At 35.1% G+C, this 18160-nt stretch overlaps 1 protein-coding gene across 2 annotated transcripts in view; it reads right to left on the minus strand.

Annotated features, from left to right (window-relative positions):
• LOC127978660 (mucin-2) overlaps window positions 1-18160 on the minus strand; it is a 59127-nt gene extending 40967 nt beyond the window's left edge. The window contains exons 1-7 of one of the 2 annotated variants that reach the window (XM_052583467.1): window positions 17238-18160; window positions 16813-16922; window positions 12926-12974; window positions 12590-12727; window positions 12354-12518; window positions 9394-9540; window positions 8861-9019 (exon numbers count right to left, since the gene is read on the minus strand). In XM_052583467.1, the coding sequence (XP_052439427.1) occupies window positions 8861-9019; window positions 9394-9540; window positions 12354-12518; window positions 12590-12727; window positions 12926-12974; window positions 16813-16922; window positions 17238-17250 (781 nt within the window). In that variant the 5' untranslated portion in view covers window positions 17251-18160. Of the gene's footprint in view, window positions 1-8860; window positions 9020-9393; window positions 9541-12353; window positions 12519-12589; window positions 12728-12925; window positions 12975-16812 lie in introns of both variants that reach the window. The other variant, XM_052583466.1, reaches the window with a different exon arrangement.

Consider the following 18160-nt stretch of genomic DNA (forward strand, 5'->3'; position numbering starts at 1 on the left):
CATTTATATTTAAAAATTAATTTAATAAAATAGCATGTATTTTTGTCACGCACTACTTTGTTATTCGTTACCTGCCCTTTATTTTGACAGATAACTTCTTGGGAAATACATATCTCTTTGTACACTGATTAAGAAATTGTTGCGTCTTTTATTAATTATTTTCTTTATTTTAGTAAAATGTGAGACACTGTATAATTTTGCTCCCATTATTTAGGCCTAATTAAAACAAGAAACAAATAAATTAAACCTGCACGGTTTAGCTAAATCATTGAAACCCTAAAGAATGGACTGATTAATAAAACGTCCTCATGTTTAAACTCAAGTTCTCTCATTATAATCAACAAAATGCTCACAATGTAAAAAAGTGCTTCATTAATTGACAACTTCAGTGATTTTAAAAGGAGCCTTCTTTACTTTCTTTCATATAATTTAAGTAAAACAAATTGCAGCAGCATTTAAATGCAGGTGTTTAAAATGTCATTTCAAGATTTGCGTAGTGCGTGTGATGCTGAGTGCGACTTGCAGCATTTACTCTTATTTGTTTTCATTTCATGTAAAAATATTTTACATTGTAATGCATATGCAAAATGTGAATTATTATTCATCTTCAAGTGAATGTGTGAAAAGTATTAATGTGCATGCATGACAAGGAGGTGCCCTCTTGATCACTTGAATTTTTTCGAAATAACTGCAAATTGTTGTGTCTCACATACATGAGAAATATATCTAAAGAAAGCTTAAAAATTCTGCTTTTAAATGCATCAATTCAAAACGAAAGCATTATGTAATCTGTGAAGGCTGCATTTCTCTCTAAAGGCGTGTCCATGTGGAGAGAGTCGACACTGTGAATTTAATATTGCAGCTGACAAGAAAACATTTGTTTATTGATAAATAATTAAAATGTCTCCTTTTTCACAATTATTAAGCTAATTTTGCCTGTGCTTTGTGGCAAACTTAATGCATGTGTTTGAGCGTGGAATATATTAAGGCTGGATTATAGATGTAAAGTTAATATAAACCTGCAATTAGTTGAATAATGACAAATGAACGAGATTTTTCCAGATTATCTGAATCTTTGGATGATATTATGCACTGTAGATGGTAATAACTCTTTGCAATTTTTCTCTTTTCTCTTTGCAACCCCTTTCTGAAATTGCTCCACTATTTTTCACTGCAGCATTGGGGTAATTGGTGATCCTCGGCCCATCTTGACTTCCGAGAGACACTGCCAATCTGAGTGTTGCCAATTTACCTTATAAGTTGCAAATTGGTCCCCCAGATGTTCCTTGTATGTACATTTAACTTTTCTGACCTAAAACTTATACTTATATTATACTTATACTTTTGCCTGTGCTTTGTGGCAAACTTAATGCATGTGTTTGAGCGTGGAATATATTAAGGCTGAATTATAGATGTAAAATTAATATAAACCTGCAATTAGTTGAATAATGACAAATGAACGACTAGTAACTAGAAAAATCTTACATGTGGGGGCAGACTTATTAAATAACCTCTAGAAATCTCTCTTAAAGTTTTTAAATAATTTTATTCTCGTTTGAATAAATTCTTCTTTAGAACGCTCTGTAATGGAGAGATGCCTTTAACACTGATTTTCCTCTAAAAACAAAAAAATAAAATTGAAATAAAATTTATATTTTATGTTTTGAGAATGGCCAACATTTCTCTGCAGATATAGTTGCTTCTGGTTTGTGCTTTGTAAAATAATAATAATAATATAGTGTCTCCAAAAGCTCTGGTGTTTTTTGTCACATCTGTAACGCATGTGTATTTCCCAAATCTTAATCTGATTATAAAACATATTCATAGACAGATACTTTATTGATGTCTGCCTCTGTTTGGGATTTAGAAAAACATAAAGAGAGAATCTGTAAGAATTTATATATTTCAGTCCAAAAAAATGTAACACAACAGTTTGCATTTTATTTATTTATTTATTTTTGAGTTAAGGCAACCGTGATGAGTGGGGTGGGGCCGAGAGCTGTGGGAACAGGAGGGAGGCTGGTGGAGTGATTGGAAATGAGCGACACCTGCTCGACCCACCGGTCTCGAGTCCCACGGAGGAGATGGAAGGATATAAAACAGGAGCAACGACAGTGACGGAAGAGAGAGGACCAGGCCTGGGTTTTAGTTGTGTTTGGTTTTTATTTGTGCGCGTCAGACGTCTGTGAGGGGTTGACGCACTGTTTTGTCTTTATTTGATTATTAAAGTTTCATTTTGATTGTCCGCCGGTTCCCGCCTCCTTCTTCCTGTGATCATGGAGTTTTAATTCGTTACAGCAACTTATTCTGAAATTAAGTTATAATGACTAATACTAAGCTATATTGCTCTATATGGTAGTCAACATTTGAAGTGGATCAAACCGTTCTTCAAACTGTCCTAAAACCAAAATGACGAGCCCTATCTAAACCTGCTCAGCAAGTTTGAAACCCTCATAAGACAATGTGAATATGAAAGAGCAAGAGATTCAGACTCTTATCTAGACCCCCACAAGCTATACAGAACCAACCCCCTCCATCTGAACTGAACTCGGTCTGTTTTTTTTGTCTGCGAGAAAGGTGTGTTTTCATGTTACTGGATTGAAACATGCCTGCACTCACGGCAGCCTTACTCTTTTTATTCATTATTTTCTCGCAGCCCATATAATTATTTTCACCAGACCATAATAATAATAACAAAATATCAAATGCTATTTCATGCATACTGAGTTTTTTACACTGTTAAAGAGTTGGATTCCCATGCTAAACATGGACAAAGTTTCAAAAATTAAGTTGTACGTTTGAAGGAGTATTTCTGTTCCAAAAATACTCCTTCCGGTTTGTCACAAGTTTCTGAAAGTTTTTTTCGAGTATGGCTCTGTGTGACGTTAGATGGAGCCGAATTTCCTTATATGGGTCCTGAGGGCACGTCTGCCGGAAGAGCGCGCGCTCCCGTATAGCAGAGCACTGAGAGCACAACAGACTTCACTGATCAGAGCGAGAGCGTTGCAAAAAGTCACAAAAGAAGTGTGTTTTTGGTTGCCAGGGCAAGACAACCCTGCACAGATTACCAAAAGAGAAACAGCATTAAGGGACCAGTGGATGGAGTTTATTTTTACAGAGCATCAACGGAGTTGTGCAAGTGTTTGTGTTTGTTCCCTGCATTTCGAAGATGCTTGTTTTACAAACAAGGCCCAGTTTGAGACGGATTTGCGTATCGTTTATTTCTTAAGGATAATGCAATCCCAACGAAAAAGGGTCACGATCGTGTGTTGGAACCGCAGGCGGTGAGTAAAACTGCTTCAAATATCTCTGCCTCCTTGTTAGTGCGTCCGCCTCCCATCGGGGACCCGGGTTCGAGCCCCGCTCGGAGCGAGTCCTTGCTGCTGCTGCTCTCGTTCAGTTTCATCCTTCACAGCTGTCACACAGGGCCGTCGCCAGAACAAACCAAATGGGGGGGCATTTAATTTTCATAGGGGGGCACACTTTTTTTACAGACCAAAACATAAACCCATATTAGGCTATAACTAAAATAGACCACAATAGTCTTGTTTTGTTAAATTATTCAAATAAAATACTTCACCGTTTGACCTCAACGTCTCTGTTTATTGTCTCTTAACATTTCCAAAACCGCCAAAAATTTATTCTGAGATCGCATGCAACGCGCAGCTCAGCTGCGCAAAGGAATTGCGTATAAACAATACAATACTGTATGCTTAACTAAATGAATTGCATGATTTATATATACATATACATATACTTATACACACAAACTGCATATTGTAATTTGAATTAATAAAACTACTAACAAAAAAATAACATATTGAAAGGTCTGCTGCTGGAGACTTGCCATTGGCTGTTGTATTTGAATAATTAATGAGGTAGGTCTTTGCAAGGTTTGGGTGCTGTTTTGGAATGTTTTAACAGTCATTTATGAATATAATTATATTTAAAATTATGTTCTGTGTAATAATGCCTTGAATAATGAATCATCTGAATCATTTCTGAAGGTAATGTGTTATGCATTTCTAGTGTTACCGTTGTAGTGATTACTGTTCATGTGAGCCAAGTTCTGCTGAAACAACGCTATTAGTGCAATGATCTAAATCAATAACTATCAATATCAAACGTCTAACTGCGCATTCACACCGGCGGCGTCGAGATCGTCAAAAATCACTTTTGCTGCTCTGCTTACCACGACGCAGAAAGATTCGTGAGCGCTCAGACGTTCTGACGTAGACCTAATGCTTATTTTGTATTAAAAGTGGCGCAAACAGACTTGTTGATCTTATGCAGACTAACCACAAAGAGGTTAACGTTATAAGTTAATCTCATTAAATATTATTGTGGACGAAATATTAAGATCCTTTACTTAAAATGAACGATCTCAGACACCTTGGTCCACGTATCCCTTTTAATTATTTTTTTATGTCCCTGTACGCAAACAGGGACACATCATAGATTACTGCAAACGCGAAACAGTAATCAACCTGTCCTCTATTTTGCTTGGGAACTAATGTGATCGGAGCTGCGTCCTCTGGAATCCTCTCAAGCGGTTGACTTTTACGTTCTGATTGGTTGCTGCCTAACCGCGTCATAGCTCATTACCATAAAGTTGCCTTGATTTCAACTCTGCTCGACGCTCTCAAAGGCCAAGTCGCGCCGCGCCGCGCCGCTCCTCGCCGCTGCTCGACGCTGGTTTACATTGAAAATGAATGACTTCCGGCCACTTAAACGCTCTCGACGCCGGCGGTGTGAATGCACAGTAATGCAAGTTTGGTTAATTGTTCTGTGCGTTACGTTTAAGGGGGCACAAGAAGTCATTTGGGGGGGCACTGCCCCCCGATGCCCCCCCTTGACGACGGGCCTGCTGTCACAGCTTCCAAACGCTCTCAACGCAACTCGCACTCGTGATTCTTTAGCTCCGCCCGCACGTCACGCCTCCAGTCGGTCGTGTTTTTCCGGGAAAAATCGGTACAGACTATCTTTCTCTTATGAATATAATAAAACTAAAGACTTTTTGGAGTTATGAAGGATGCAGTACTACTCTATAGGTACTCAAGATTAACAGGATATTGAGTGAAAACGAGCATTTCACCCCCCCTTTAAATGTAACAAATTTCTCAGAACAGAACAAGAATTAAAAATATACAGCTAAGTCTAATGGATAAATATAATTGCAGTATATAATAATATAGGCTTAGCTATAAACAAACAAAATAAAAATAATAATAATAATTTAAAGCAAAACACAAGGTAAGGTTGGGCTCTCTCATTCGGGAGAAATCCAAACGTTTCCATATTCATGATGTTGCATTTTGAAGCTTAACTATTATTCATTAGGTAAAATAGGCTTTGTAGTTCACGCGTGTTTCGGTATCGATGAAAAAAAAAAAAAAATGAGCAAAATCATGCCAAAGTGGACCGCTGCTCGCACCGGATGGCTCGGTGAACGACTGCTGTTTCCACTGAATATGTGTGCGAGGCACCAGTGCGATCAAACAGCTGAAACAGAAAATACTCCATTTTTGGTAGGGCTGCACGATTCTGGATAAATTGAGAATCACGATTTTTTGATCTCATATAGAGATCACGATTCTCCTACGATTCTTTATTATTATTATTACTATTAACATTATCATTATCACAAGTATATAAATTAATTATTTTATTTTGCAAGGATTCTTTAAATTGATCAAGTGTGACAAAGACATTTATAACAAAATATTTCTATTACACACAATTATTGTTCTTCTGAACTTTCTATCAAAGAAACCTGAAAAAAATCTACTCATCTGTTTTCAACATAATAATAATAATAATAATAATAATAATAATGTTTTTTTTTTTTGAATGGCAAAACAGCATATTAGAATGATTTCTGAAGATCATGTGACACTGAAGACTGGAGTAATGATGCTGGAAATACAGCGGTGCATCACAGAAATACATTACATTTTAAAATACATTCAAGTGAAAGCAGTTATTTTAAATGGTAAAAATATTTCAAAACTTTACTGTTTTTGCTGTACTTTGGATCAGATAAATATAGTTTGGTGAGCAGAAGAGACTTTAAAAAAACATTACACATCTTATGGTTCAAAAACTTTTGACTGGTAGTGTATATATAATATATTTAAAACCCCAGTTTTTTTAATATTAGAATGATGAAAAAGTTGTTTAGATCACTGATTCAACGACTCACTCATAAACCTACACTTGTTTCTTTCTGGATGAATCAGCGTTTTTGAACGATTCTCTTGAATGAAAAATTAATTCATTGACAAATAAATAAAGACACTTGCAATCGACACAAACGTTATTTAAAGCGCAGTACTTTCAAAAAGGGATTTGTTATATTTTGATCGCTGCAATATAGACATCAATGTTTATATTTAAACTATAAACTTTATCCCAGTATTTCTGTGATAATATAAATGACTGTAAGACAGATATAATACTGTGTAGTTGAAAAGACTGTTTGTGAAGATGTTTCTTAACCAAACATGGTAAGAGCTCTCTCTGTGTCAGCGGCAGTGCGCGCACGGATTTGAATGATCCGGTAAGACTTTGTCAAAGGTTTAACAGACTCGGGGAATCGTCGTCTTTTAGAAATGAGATCGAGAGGGTGTCTGAATCGAGATCGCGATCTTTTAACGATTAATCGTGCAGCTCTAATTTTTGGTCACACAGTAAAGGCATAATTTAAAAATGCAAACTGTTAGCAGTTTGAAAAATCAAGAATAATATCAGAGTTAATAAGAATTATTTCTAAATGCTGGACCGTTCTCATTTCGCTCTGCATATGGAACCTGAAGATTTTTTTTAAACCAAGAATGAACCGACATGAAAGCATTTTTTTATGAGTAGACTTTAGCCTAAACCTATCCTACGTTTTGAAATTAAATCACTGTAATTTTTTTAATGGTTTTTAGGGATGTTACAATGTTATATTACAAAGTTATTGTTGTTTTACTTCATCATTTCTTCTCCATTAACAAACCAACATTTTACTATTACATTCAGTTCCCAATCTGTCCCTTTGCACCACCTAGCGGTAGTTTCGCGAATGATTTTAAGACGCGACTGACTTGCAGTTAACGCCAGTCCTCTTCTCCTGTGTCTTATTCTTCGTGAAATCCAGAATAGCAGCACAGCTGGTTTGAGCTGCTGTACAGACATGAATGTACATTTCCTTCAACCTGAATTTAATTATTTTTTATAACACATTATTTTGCATAAAAAAGTAACTAAATAACACAATTAGTTACTTTTAGAGCTTAACAAAGTGAAAGTGACGTGACATTCAGCCAAGTATGGTGACCCATACTCAGAATTCGTGCTCTGCATTTAACCCATCCGAAGTGCACACACACACACACACTGTGAACACACACCCGGAGCAGTTGGGGGTTCGATGCCTTGCTCAAGGTCACCTCAGTCATGGTATTGAGGGTGGAGAGAGTACTGTACATGCACTCCCCCCACCCACAATTCCTGCCGGCAGAAGACTCGAACTCACAACCCTTCTATTGCAAGTCCAACTCTCTAACCATTAGGCCACAACTTCCCTATTGCAAATATTGCAATGCCTGAGATTTTAAATAGCAGATCCTTGCACAATGGCTGACACACATGCTGTTGGGAAGTGCTGATTTTAACTACTTGGTCTGCTATAACAGTGATGTTTTGTTTGGGTGCATACACAGTGAATGGAACGAACCATTTGCAGTAAATACAAAGCCTCTAACACCTGGAGCTAAACATGTGGTCAAGTGCAAGACTTCTTGGAGGATCTGGCCACGGTGCTTAGCACTCTTCTCTCCTGATACATCACTGTGGCTTCTGTGGCTCAGGAACCATTGTTGAGCTTGAGACAGGGCCCAGGTAATTGGGGACGGGATAGCATTTGGCTAGATGAAGGCACTGTTGGAGCTCAGTCTCTGGTTTGTACTGAGGCTGAGCAGCTCATTTCCCGCTTAGTGCACACCCAAGCAAACTACCGCTGTGACAGCAGATCCACATATGCAAAACAGCCATTTCCTGTTTCTAATTCCCCCGAATGTCAGGTCCTTTCCTCACCTCTATGCCACGACCTGCCACGCGAAAGACTCAGACCACTTGTCACCCAGCTTCAGGCTTGGAAAGCCATCCTGGGCATGCTTCAGAGGTATTATTTAATATTTGGTACAGGACAATAATTCACACATTCTTCATATCAAAGTGTAACTGACAGATAAATGAGTTTATATTTCTTGCTTATTTAAAAATATTTTGTCAAAGATATTTAATTTGAAACTGCTTAGTAAAGAGCTGATTTGAAGGGAGACATAATTGATCATAAGTCATAATTGACTCAGGAAGACAGATGTCTGCACCGCATGGCAAGTTAAAGTGTGTTTCATGTTCTAATGTTTATATTCTACACATCTGGAGTTAAAAAGTACATCAGATGCAAGATTCTCCTTTTGATAACAAACAGCCAATGAAGTAAGTTTTCATTTATATTATATGCGATTGTTGTGGATTGTGTTGCTTTGAGGATGAGAACAATATCCGTACAAAGAATATAGTTTAGCTGTTACTCTGTTTCTCACTGCATCTTCAGTTGGTTGGTTATACTCATGGTGAACCAGTCAATAAATTGCCTGTCTTCAGAGAATCCTTATGTTTGTGAAATTACTGGAGGAAGCTACACAAAGTGCAAGTCTGCTTGCAAAAGTGACCATAGAGAAGGTCAGTGAACAGTGAGTAAGGCTTTTACAGCTGTTGCTTAATCATTCCCAAGAGAGATTGCAGGCTGATACTGGTTTTCTTATTAAAAATACACTCAGTATATTTGTGATCTAATGTGATTCCTCACCTCTCTGGCAAAATTGACCCTCTGATGGGAGAGCTTGAATACATCCACAAGTGCCTCCCACAATACGATCACACACCTGATAGGCCCTGCAGGTGTCACTGGGCCAAACATGATTCTCCTCACACTTGCACTCATATTCTGTTCCATTTAACACACACACTGTAGCAAAAGATAAAGCAGAGTTTTCACTGTTAGGCTTTATTAAAAAAATCAGGGGAGACATGAGTAATTTTTTTTGGTCAAAATAATGTTATGTGTAAAATAAAAAGATTTATATATATATATTTTTTATTTAATTTGCTTATAGATGCATATTATGTGAATGCATTGGTGTCTGAGAATATTTATATCCAAATACCATCTGCGTATGTGTGGCAATGAGGGAAATAATATTCTCTTCGCCAAGATCCCAAATGTGACAAACTTATGGAATCAACTTGGGAACTTATAAAATGATAGGAAATGTAAAACAAATCATCTTGAAATTACTACTTGTGCTCAAACACAGATTCAGCAAAGGTTTCTGATCTCACCGGTAGTTACGTTGATATCTGTGATATTTATGTTGTGGCTCAGAGTCAAAGGCAGGCTGATGTTTGTGAAGAGTTTCCGTAAGTCATTCATTAGAAACCAGTCAAAGAATCTCACATCAATGTCAATCACATAGTTTGAAGGTAGGGCTGCAAGATCAAACAGATGCAATCTGAGCAGAACATAAGTGAAACTATGTACCTTCACTGTCAAAAACAGGTTTTTCTTGGTGCCACTGCCTTCTTGTTTTCTACTGGAATCTTGTTGTGTTGCTGTATTTTAATTAAAGCTCTTACTCTGCAATAGAGATCAACTGATACTGATTCAGACTTTTTTAAACTCTTGTGTCCAGTTAATGATATGCTGAGCCAATTTGTAATAAAGCTATTTTTTTTTTTCACAATAACTGGATTAGACTGCAACAACGAAAACATAACATTCATTATATTTCATTAACTGTAATTATTATTGTATTTATGATATTATTATTATTATTATTATTATTATTATTACATTAGTTTTGCCATATAAATGGCCTGAAATTCAATTTAATTTTTATTTTGGGCTACACCTAATATTTCGCTATACTTTTCTCATTTGAGAATAAATAGCTGTTACTTAAAAAGTTGAGAAATTACAAAAAAAAATCATGAAATAAGTTATTTTATCTGTGAATACTGTGGATGGAAACTATTCTTCAGAGACATATGGTGCCTTTTATCACTAGACCAGGGCCCATAGTCACAAAACATGTTATTTTACCACTAAGAGTTCTCCTAAATAGTAGTAAAAGTTTTTAGTTAAGAATTTTTTCTTATCCCCTTTGCAGTCAAAGATCGTCATCCGCCCCAGATTATTGTTGTTTCACTTTCCCAGCACATTAAACACTCGGGACAAACTGTGCAATCACTAGAATGATTAAAGACTCTAGCTTCCATATTTGACCACTGTTTTGGTAACGGTAACGTTAATGGTAATTTAGTAATTTATGTCAGTAGTGCAAGATAATATTATGCCACATTTTGAATAGAAATTCACCAAACATTCATATTCAGTCACGTCAGCAGCGGTTTATTTGTGTTCACATAGACTCACTGAACAGCGTCAAGAAGGATTTATAGACCAAAGATGCATGTACATTGAGATACTGTATATAGATATATTTACTCTTGTTTACTTCATATTTCTTCTGACAGAATCATCATTTCTATTAATTTTCCACTGATTTAAGCGATCTGATGAAGCTTAGCAGCTTCCTGGGCTCTCTGTGTGTTTACACTGTTCTGTGCTCATGCTGTGACTCAAACAGAAGCCGATTTGTTGGTAAAAATGTCAATCATATTCTAGATCTCATCCCACCCCGTCGTCCAGTGATGTGTTTCCTGTTTACTTCCACATACATATCTTACCATAACAAACGCAGATAAACACTTTTACAGACAAAGACCAAAGATAATAAACAGACGATTACGAAAGGATATGTTTTTTATGTGATTTGCTTGAGATTTGAGGCAATTTGAAAACCATAAGGAACATATACATATGAAATGCTTTGTGCAGTGAAATAAAAGGCTATAAAAAGCATATTTTAAAAATAGTAAACAACCAAAATCCACATGTGATCTCAAAAGGCAATTATTACAAACACTCGTTGGTGGTTTTAAGTGAGTTTTGAGTAAAAGTGTACTAATAATTTCATAAATAGTCTGATGTAGCTTGATGCTAACGTTAGCTGTAATGCTACTATAATAGCAGGTGCAGTTCTTCTTCATAATGCATTTTGACAATTCACGTAAGGTCGTAAGAAAATGTTTTGTTGTATTATAGTAAGACTTTTGATAAAAGTGGGGTAAATGTATACTGGGATTGAAGCGATGTGGTTTGGTAAACCTTGTAATCCCAGAATAAAGCCTAATAATGGCTGAATAAAGCAAAATAATAATGATAAAAGAATAATAAGGATTCTGTGTCATACCTGGCCAGTGTGTGAAAAGCTTGTTTTCGTAAGAACAATAGAAGCCTAAATGGGGCAGTCTGCGGGACAGACATGAGATAATAGCTTACAGGGGTCATAAATAAATGTTATTAGCCTTTTATTAGCCCTCTCTAAAAACACACATGACATGATCTTAGAAAATGTTTCATAAAATTCAGAGTTTGTGAGATTATGTTATAAAAAATTAAAAGAAAGATTTGTAGACTTCTAGCTTGGTAGACTTCTAGACTTCTTTCTAAAATCATATCCTACATCAACAATTTATTTTGATACATTTTTCTTTTAATATTTTTATTTTTGTTTTTATGTTTGAGCTTATATATCTCTACTGTTATGATTACTGAACAATAAACTTTGAAGTGTCATCTTTGTGAACATATGCAAATGTAAAAAAAAAAAAAACACAAGAACAGCTGTTACTTCTTTCCCAGCTGGTTAACGGAAAGAAAGATTTGGAGTTGGGATAACCTCAAAAACCAAAGGTGATAGGCCTACCTTTTAAAAAGCTCATTATTGTCAATACGAAGCAGATTGCGGGAAACAGCCAATTTAGGACAGTTTGTGGCTTGGTCTCAGTGACTTAGGAGTCCTCTCCACTACTCATAACCTTTCAAAGATTTAGGAGCTAGTTTTAGCGCTAAAATGCTTTGTGGCTAAAATACTCTTGTGAAAAATTTGGGAGTCCTAAATTTAGGATTGACACTCCCATTATTTTTAAGATTTTCTGTGAATACAGACCCAGGTTACTTGAAATAAGTAGTTGGGTCAAGTATTTAGCTATGGCAACTTTGAAAGAACATAGAATATTAAGTTAATATAACTTAACAGTCAAATAACTTTTTTTTTCAGTCATATGCAAATTACATGCAGATTTATACATTTTACCTATTAAAGTTTTTTTTTTTTTTTATGTTTTTAATTGTTAATTGTAACTTTTGAGTGCATTTGTCTTGTCGTTGCTCTTACCACTCTCCAACACACACATCTCTCCATCACTGGGAATACCACTGATACATCCACATGAGCCAAAACTGATATTGTCACAGGCCTCATATGTCTGGCAGTTGTTGTATGACCATGCATAACCATCTTCACATACACACTGGTATTTGGTCACATTTGGCTGGCACACTGTTTAATAAAGAAAATGAAGAAGTAAGAATGATGTAAATAGGTTTTGATCAGCGGTTTAATAGACTCACCTGTAGTAATGTTTGCAGCAGTAATTTCAGTACTGTTGTCTAATTGAAGAGGAAACATGCTAGAGGCCAATAACGCCCTGATCTGTTCAATCACCACAGCTTCGGGTGCATTAACTTCAACAATCAACTCCAATTGCTCTATAAATTTGGGGGAAATGAATGATATTTTAATAATCATACATGCAGATGGAGGTCTCCACTCTTTAAGTTAAGGTCAAAACAAAATAATTGACCGATTGAATCACAAAAAACAAAGGCAAAGCATATTAAGTTAATGTATCAAACTATTATGAGAACAGAATGTATGAGTAGAGGAAAACAAAATGTCAGACAGACCAATGTTTCTTGGACTTCTGTGATTCAATTGCCCATCTGTGTAGCTGAACTGCAATAAAATAACACAAAAATACAGTAATTTATAGTTGATAATGTAATCATGGCTCCTTTTATTTAATTTAAGCTTTATTTTAATTATTTTAGATGTTCTTTTAATTTTCTGATTTGTTTCAGTTTCTGTGTTGTTTTTTCCTCCATTAGTTTCCTTGGTTGTGAATTAGCTCCACACCTGAGGCCCATTTCAATAAGGAGTCCAGTGTTGGGCAGTAACGCGTTATAAATAACGCAGTTACATTTGACAGTAACTGATACTGTAACGCATTACTTTTTAAATAAATTAACTCTGTTACCACTACCATATGGTGCATTGTCCGTTACTTTTTTAAATAATACATTTTGGCTGAAGTATAGCCTACAGCCTAACCTGTTTGCAGCAGCGACGCATTGTAGGATTGGTGGATTCCAACCACTGTAAACACGAAGACGCACTGTGGGCGTGTTTCTGTTTATTCAAGTATGTGCGGCAGTCATGGCGAGTCAACGCGAGAGCAACACGAGTGTCTCAAAGTGGAAATATGCTCATTATTTCACTTCAGTTGAGCATAAAGACATAAACCTTTTAGTCAAATGTAAGCTGTGTCTTTCTGGTTCCAATGTCCTATCTGTACGCTCAGATTTTGTAAACGGTACCCTCGTTTTTTTGAATCCGTACACACGAATACATAATTGGTGCATACGCTTTCGCAATCTGTTCCCCGGATTTGTAAACTTTACTCACGGATTCATGCAGCAAGCTCCTACGTGTTAACATACAGTTTTAATGAATATTATTATGTGGAATAGGTCTACAGCAAAGTGTTTTAAGTGATTATCTATCAAGTGTATTACGAGGTGGAATACAACGATTTAATAAGAAAGATGTGCATCAAAATCTTGTTTAATTTGTGATAATCTTAGCACTTGATTATTATTATAAAATAAACCTGGCATTGTGACTGACTCTGGAGTAATTTGTTCCTCTTTTGTAAGTCGTTTTGGATAAAAGTTTCTTATGCATAAACTGTATAATAATTAGTGGTGGGCCGTTATCGGCGTTAACTTGCTGCGTTAACGTGAGACTCTTATCGGGCGATAAAAAAAAATATTGGCGTTAATCTATTCTCAAAGTTGGGTTGGGAGCTGGGTCTATACTAAGCAAGCTATGATGACTTTCACCTTGATATTTTATATAACTGACTCGCTGAGGTCAGCCTAAAAAGATGCTCAGGACATTAACATTAACATTATCCTTTAAACACTATTTCTGTAAAATGGTGGTTTATAATACTTATGGCAGAAATAATTATTTAATAATTATTAAACCATTATTTACGTTGATTAGCCCTATAAAACCTACTGTTTTTATTTTGGGGGTCACCTGATTTGTGATGATGCATTCATACATTAACTATGTTCATTAAAATTATTAATTTTACCATGGTGAATATGCCAACGGTTGCTGCACGACCAGTTCGAAAGGTCTGCGCGACTGCCGCTAGAGGGAGAAATGCAACAATCGTGTCCAAAGTGTGCAGTGGACAGGGGGCTTCACGCAGAGAAAGGCGACTCAAAACGCTTGAACACAAAATATGTCAAAATATCCACCTTGGAAATTATGCTCGAAAAAACTGTCAGTTATTTCTTAAGTGAAAGTAAACAGTTGAGGAAAAAAATGGGATGTGTATTATATTGGATGCGTTCATCGTCTCTAAAAAGTGACCGCGCCTAATTTAGCTGCTGGCTGCTGTAATGATAATCCAAGAAGATGAAAATGAAAATAACTCACTGCTCTTGAATGAATTACTTTGTAGTTTTAACAGTCAAACCAAAAAATTATTCAGACACCAGATATATTTTTTGATATATATAGCGAAACTGTAATAATGTGAGAAATGTTGAAGGTGTCTGAATAAATGTAGGTTTGATTGTATATTTCATTTTTACATTGAAGGCTATTTTACATTTAATTATTTGGTTTCTGTACCTTGACACCTACAAACTTGAAAAAAACTTAAACATTGTGTAAATAGCACAAATAAATAAAAATAAACTAACATACAAATTAAACAATTTCTAACAGGGCTGTTACGCCCCGTCTAGGGGTAGAGCGTAACATGGGAAAAAACAAGCGTGAACCATAAACTTCTTTTGAATTTTATTTGGGAGTTCACTTTCAGGAGCTGACAGTGCCAAAATAGTAAACAAAATGTTCTAAATATTAAACCCTCTAAATTACCTATCCAAAATTAAAAATAAAAATACAATTCTCTTAACCTAACTACCTAATCCAAAAACAGAGACCCAAACGTTACAAAAACAAAAGGTGGCGTCTAACTCCCTACTTTCCCAAAACTATTTACAATATTCAAAATAAGATTTACAAAGAAACATCAAGCTCAGAGGAATATCCAACAAATGGGGGTAAAACAACACAAGCACCGTACAAACAGCATGGTTCACAAAATGGCCGCCCCCCCTAAAGGAAATGCTGTCATCTCTTTTAAAGGGGCGAAGACCAATCAGAGGGCAACAGCAATGAGTCTGCAGGAACCAATCAGCAGCAACCTGGGCAGACACACACAAACCAAAACACAAAAACTATAGGGTCGTAACAGGGCCCACTTGTACAACCTTCACCGGGTATGGCCCTGCTCACACCTGTTTCACACATACTCTGTCTGCAGTGCGTATGCAGTCCATGTGCTTTCACACAGGACGCGTTTGCAGTTCGCTACTCGGTATGGATGGAGTATGTGTGAAACAGGCGTAAAGTTGTTTGCACCTTGTGCAATGTGGAATTAGTTTACAGCTTTCTCAAGCACTTTGTGATGCATTTTGGAAACAGGAGATGAGCCCCTTTTCTAATGCAGCACCTAGCTTGATAAACCCCTTCTCAAAGACTTACTGTTTGTCAATTTTATTTGGGTAACACACATATTCTGAATGCCTTCGGGAGAATTCGAATGAGCCATTTTAATCTAGATTAATCTAGATTAATTTCAAGATCACAGTGAGATTAATCTAGATTTAAAAAAAAAAAAAAATCTATGCCCACCACTAATAATAATATATAATAATGATAAAAGTAATAGTTCTTTTTATCATTATTTACATTTATAGGCTAAATAAATTAGTGCACTTAAGACAGTAAAAATGTTTGTCATAAAATAATTCATGAATGCCTTATTTTTAAATAACCTTTTACAGTTTTGGAAATGTTTGTGTATTATTCTTTCTTAACATTAAGACGTATTTTGTTGATTTTATTATACTAAGCTCCAAACAAAGTTAGATGCGTGCTTCACTGTTAATGTTATTATTAAATAATTAAGCCTATTATAACATTATATTCAGTTAGAAAAGGAATGACAACAAAACCCGGCACATTATTTGTTTTGTATTGCTTTTTAACTATTTTTCTTCTTCTTTTTAGCGTTTATTTTAGACTATAAAACACAGGTGGCGGTGTCTTATCCTATTGGGTATTAATGTAAAATAAAATATTTTTCTCCCTGATTATGTGTCTAGTATTTAAGCCCTGTATTATCTTCTGTTCCTCTGTCTGATGTTGTTTTTGGTTATCTATTGTACCTGTTTTTTCCCTTTGGATTTATTATAAAAAAATAAAAAATAATAATAATAATACTTCTCTTGGATTATACCCCTTCATTGTGTGCTTTATACAGCACATAACAGAAATATTTAAAATTTACTTTCAATGTGTAAACCTATTCTTGAATAAAAAAATAAAATACTTTAATGGAATTTAACCTAAAAAAAATAAAGGAAACATTTGTTTTTCAGATATGTTTTGATTTTGTTCCTGCAGTAAATAAACATTAACCTACCTCTAAATCTTTACTTGTTTCTGGGAAATCAAATGTTTCCACAACACATTCATGGGTCAGCAGGATAGCTATGACGATTCCTACAATGTGCTTTAAGATTTGTTCTGTATCTGAGAAATTAAACATATATCATATGAACAGGAAAGACAAACATTTATTATAATGTAGTCTGGAAATGAAAGGTCATTTGAAAAATGAAACAAATTTACTGCATGATTTCAGTCTCATTCAATGTAAACATCTAAACTGACATTTTGGCATGAAGTGTCATTGACATTCCAGTGAGATATCTTAAATGAAGCCAAGTGATGTTTGCCATTTTATCAGAACTAATAAATTTTCAGGGCTCAAGTATTTTTACATGAATGAGTAGCATTTTTGTGACAAGCAGTTATAGTGAATCCAAAAATAATTTGTAGTTGTACCTTGACAGGACATGTTTCTCACTGGTGTTTGTCTGTCAAAATCACTTAAACGTGTTTCTTCAGAACAAATAAAGAGCAATTATATGGCTCATCCAGATACTTTACATCTGTAAAAGAGGAAATTCTGTCAGATAGGATACAATCAGAGAAACATGATAAAACTGAAAATTGGGTAGCAGGCAGAGGTATCGGTTGATAAAAGCATCATGGGATATCAGCAAAGTTCCCTCAAATTTTCTTTTTTTTTTTCTTTTTTTTTTTCTTGAGCAAAAACATTCTTTATACCAGACCTGGACAGCCCACACACAAAAAAAAGTGTATAACTTTTAACTTTAATGTGTAAAATATATTATTTTGACCATTGATGTAACTAAATGATGTACATTTTAGGTAACCTGAGAATTTTTCTGTTATTAGTATTATTTTATTTTTTTTATTTTTACAGTATATAATACACTGCCATTTAAAAGTCAGTAAAGGTTATTAAAAATGTTTCTTATGCTCATCAAGGCTGTCTCTATTTGATCAAAAATATCGAACATTATTTCACAAAATAATATTGTGAAATATGAATGCTTTTTGAAATAAAAGTTTTCTATTTTAATATACTTTAAAATATAATATTCCTACGAAGCAAAGATTAATTTTCATCATCATTTCTCCAGTCTTCCGATGTTACATGATCCTTCAGAAATCATTGTAATATGATGATTTATAATTATTTTTTTGTAAACACTTAAGACTTATCTTTGGGACATGTGATGCTTTTGTCAGGATTCTTTGATAAATATAACGTTTAAAAGGACAGTGTTTATTCAAAAAGTAAATGTTTGTGTTACAACATACAGTGAGTGCACTATTCAAAGGTTTAGGGTCAGTGTTTTTTTTTTTTTTTTTTTTAAAGAAATTAAGATTTATTCACC

The sequence above is a fragment of the Carassius gibelio genome, chromosome B19 (assembly GCF_023724105.1).
Source record: "Carassius gibelio isolate Cgi1373 ecotype wild population from Czech Republic chromosome B19, carGib1.2-hapl.c, whole genome shotgun sequence".
Taxonomy (NCBI): Eukaryota; Metazoa; Chordata; class Actinopteri; order Cypriniformes; family Cyprinidae; genus Carassius; species Carassius gibelio.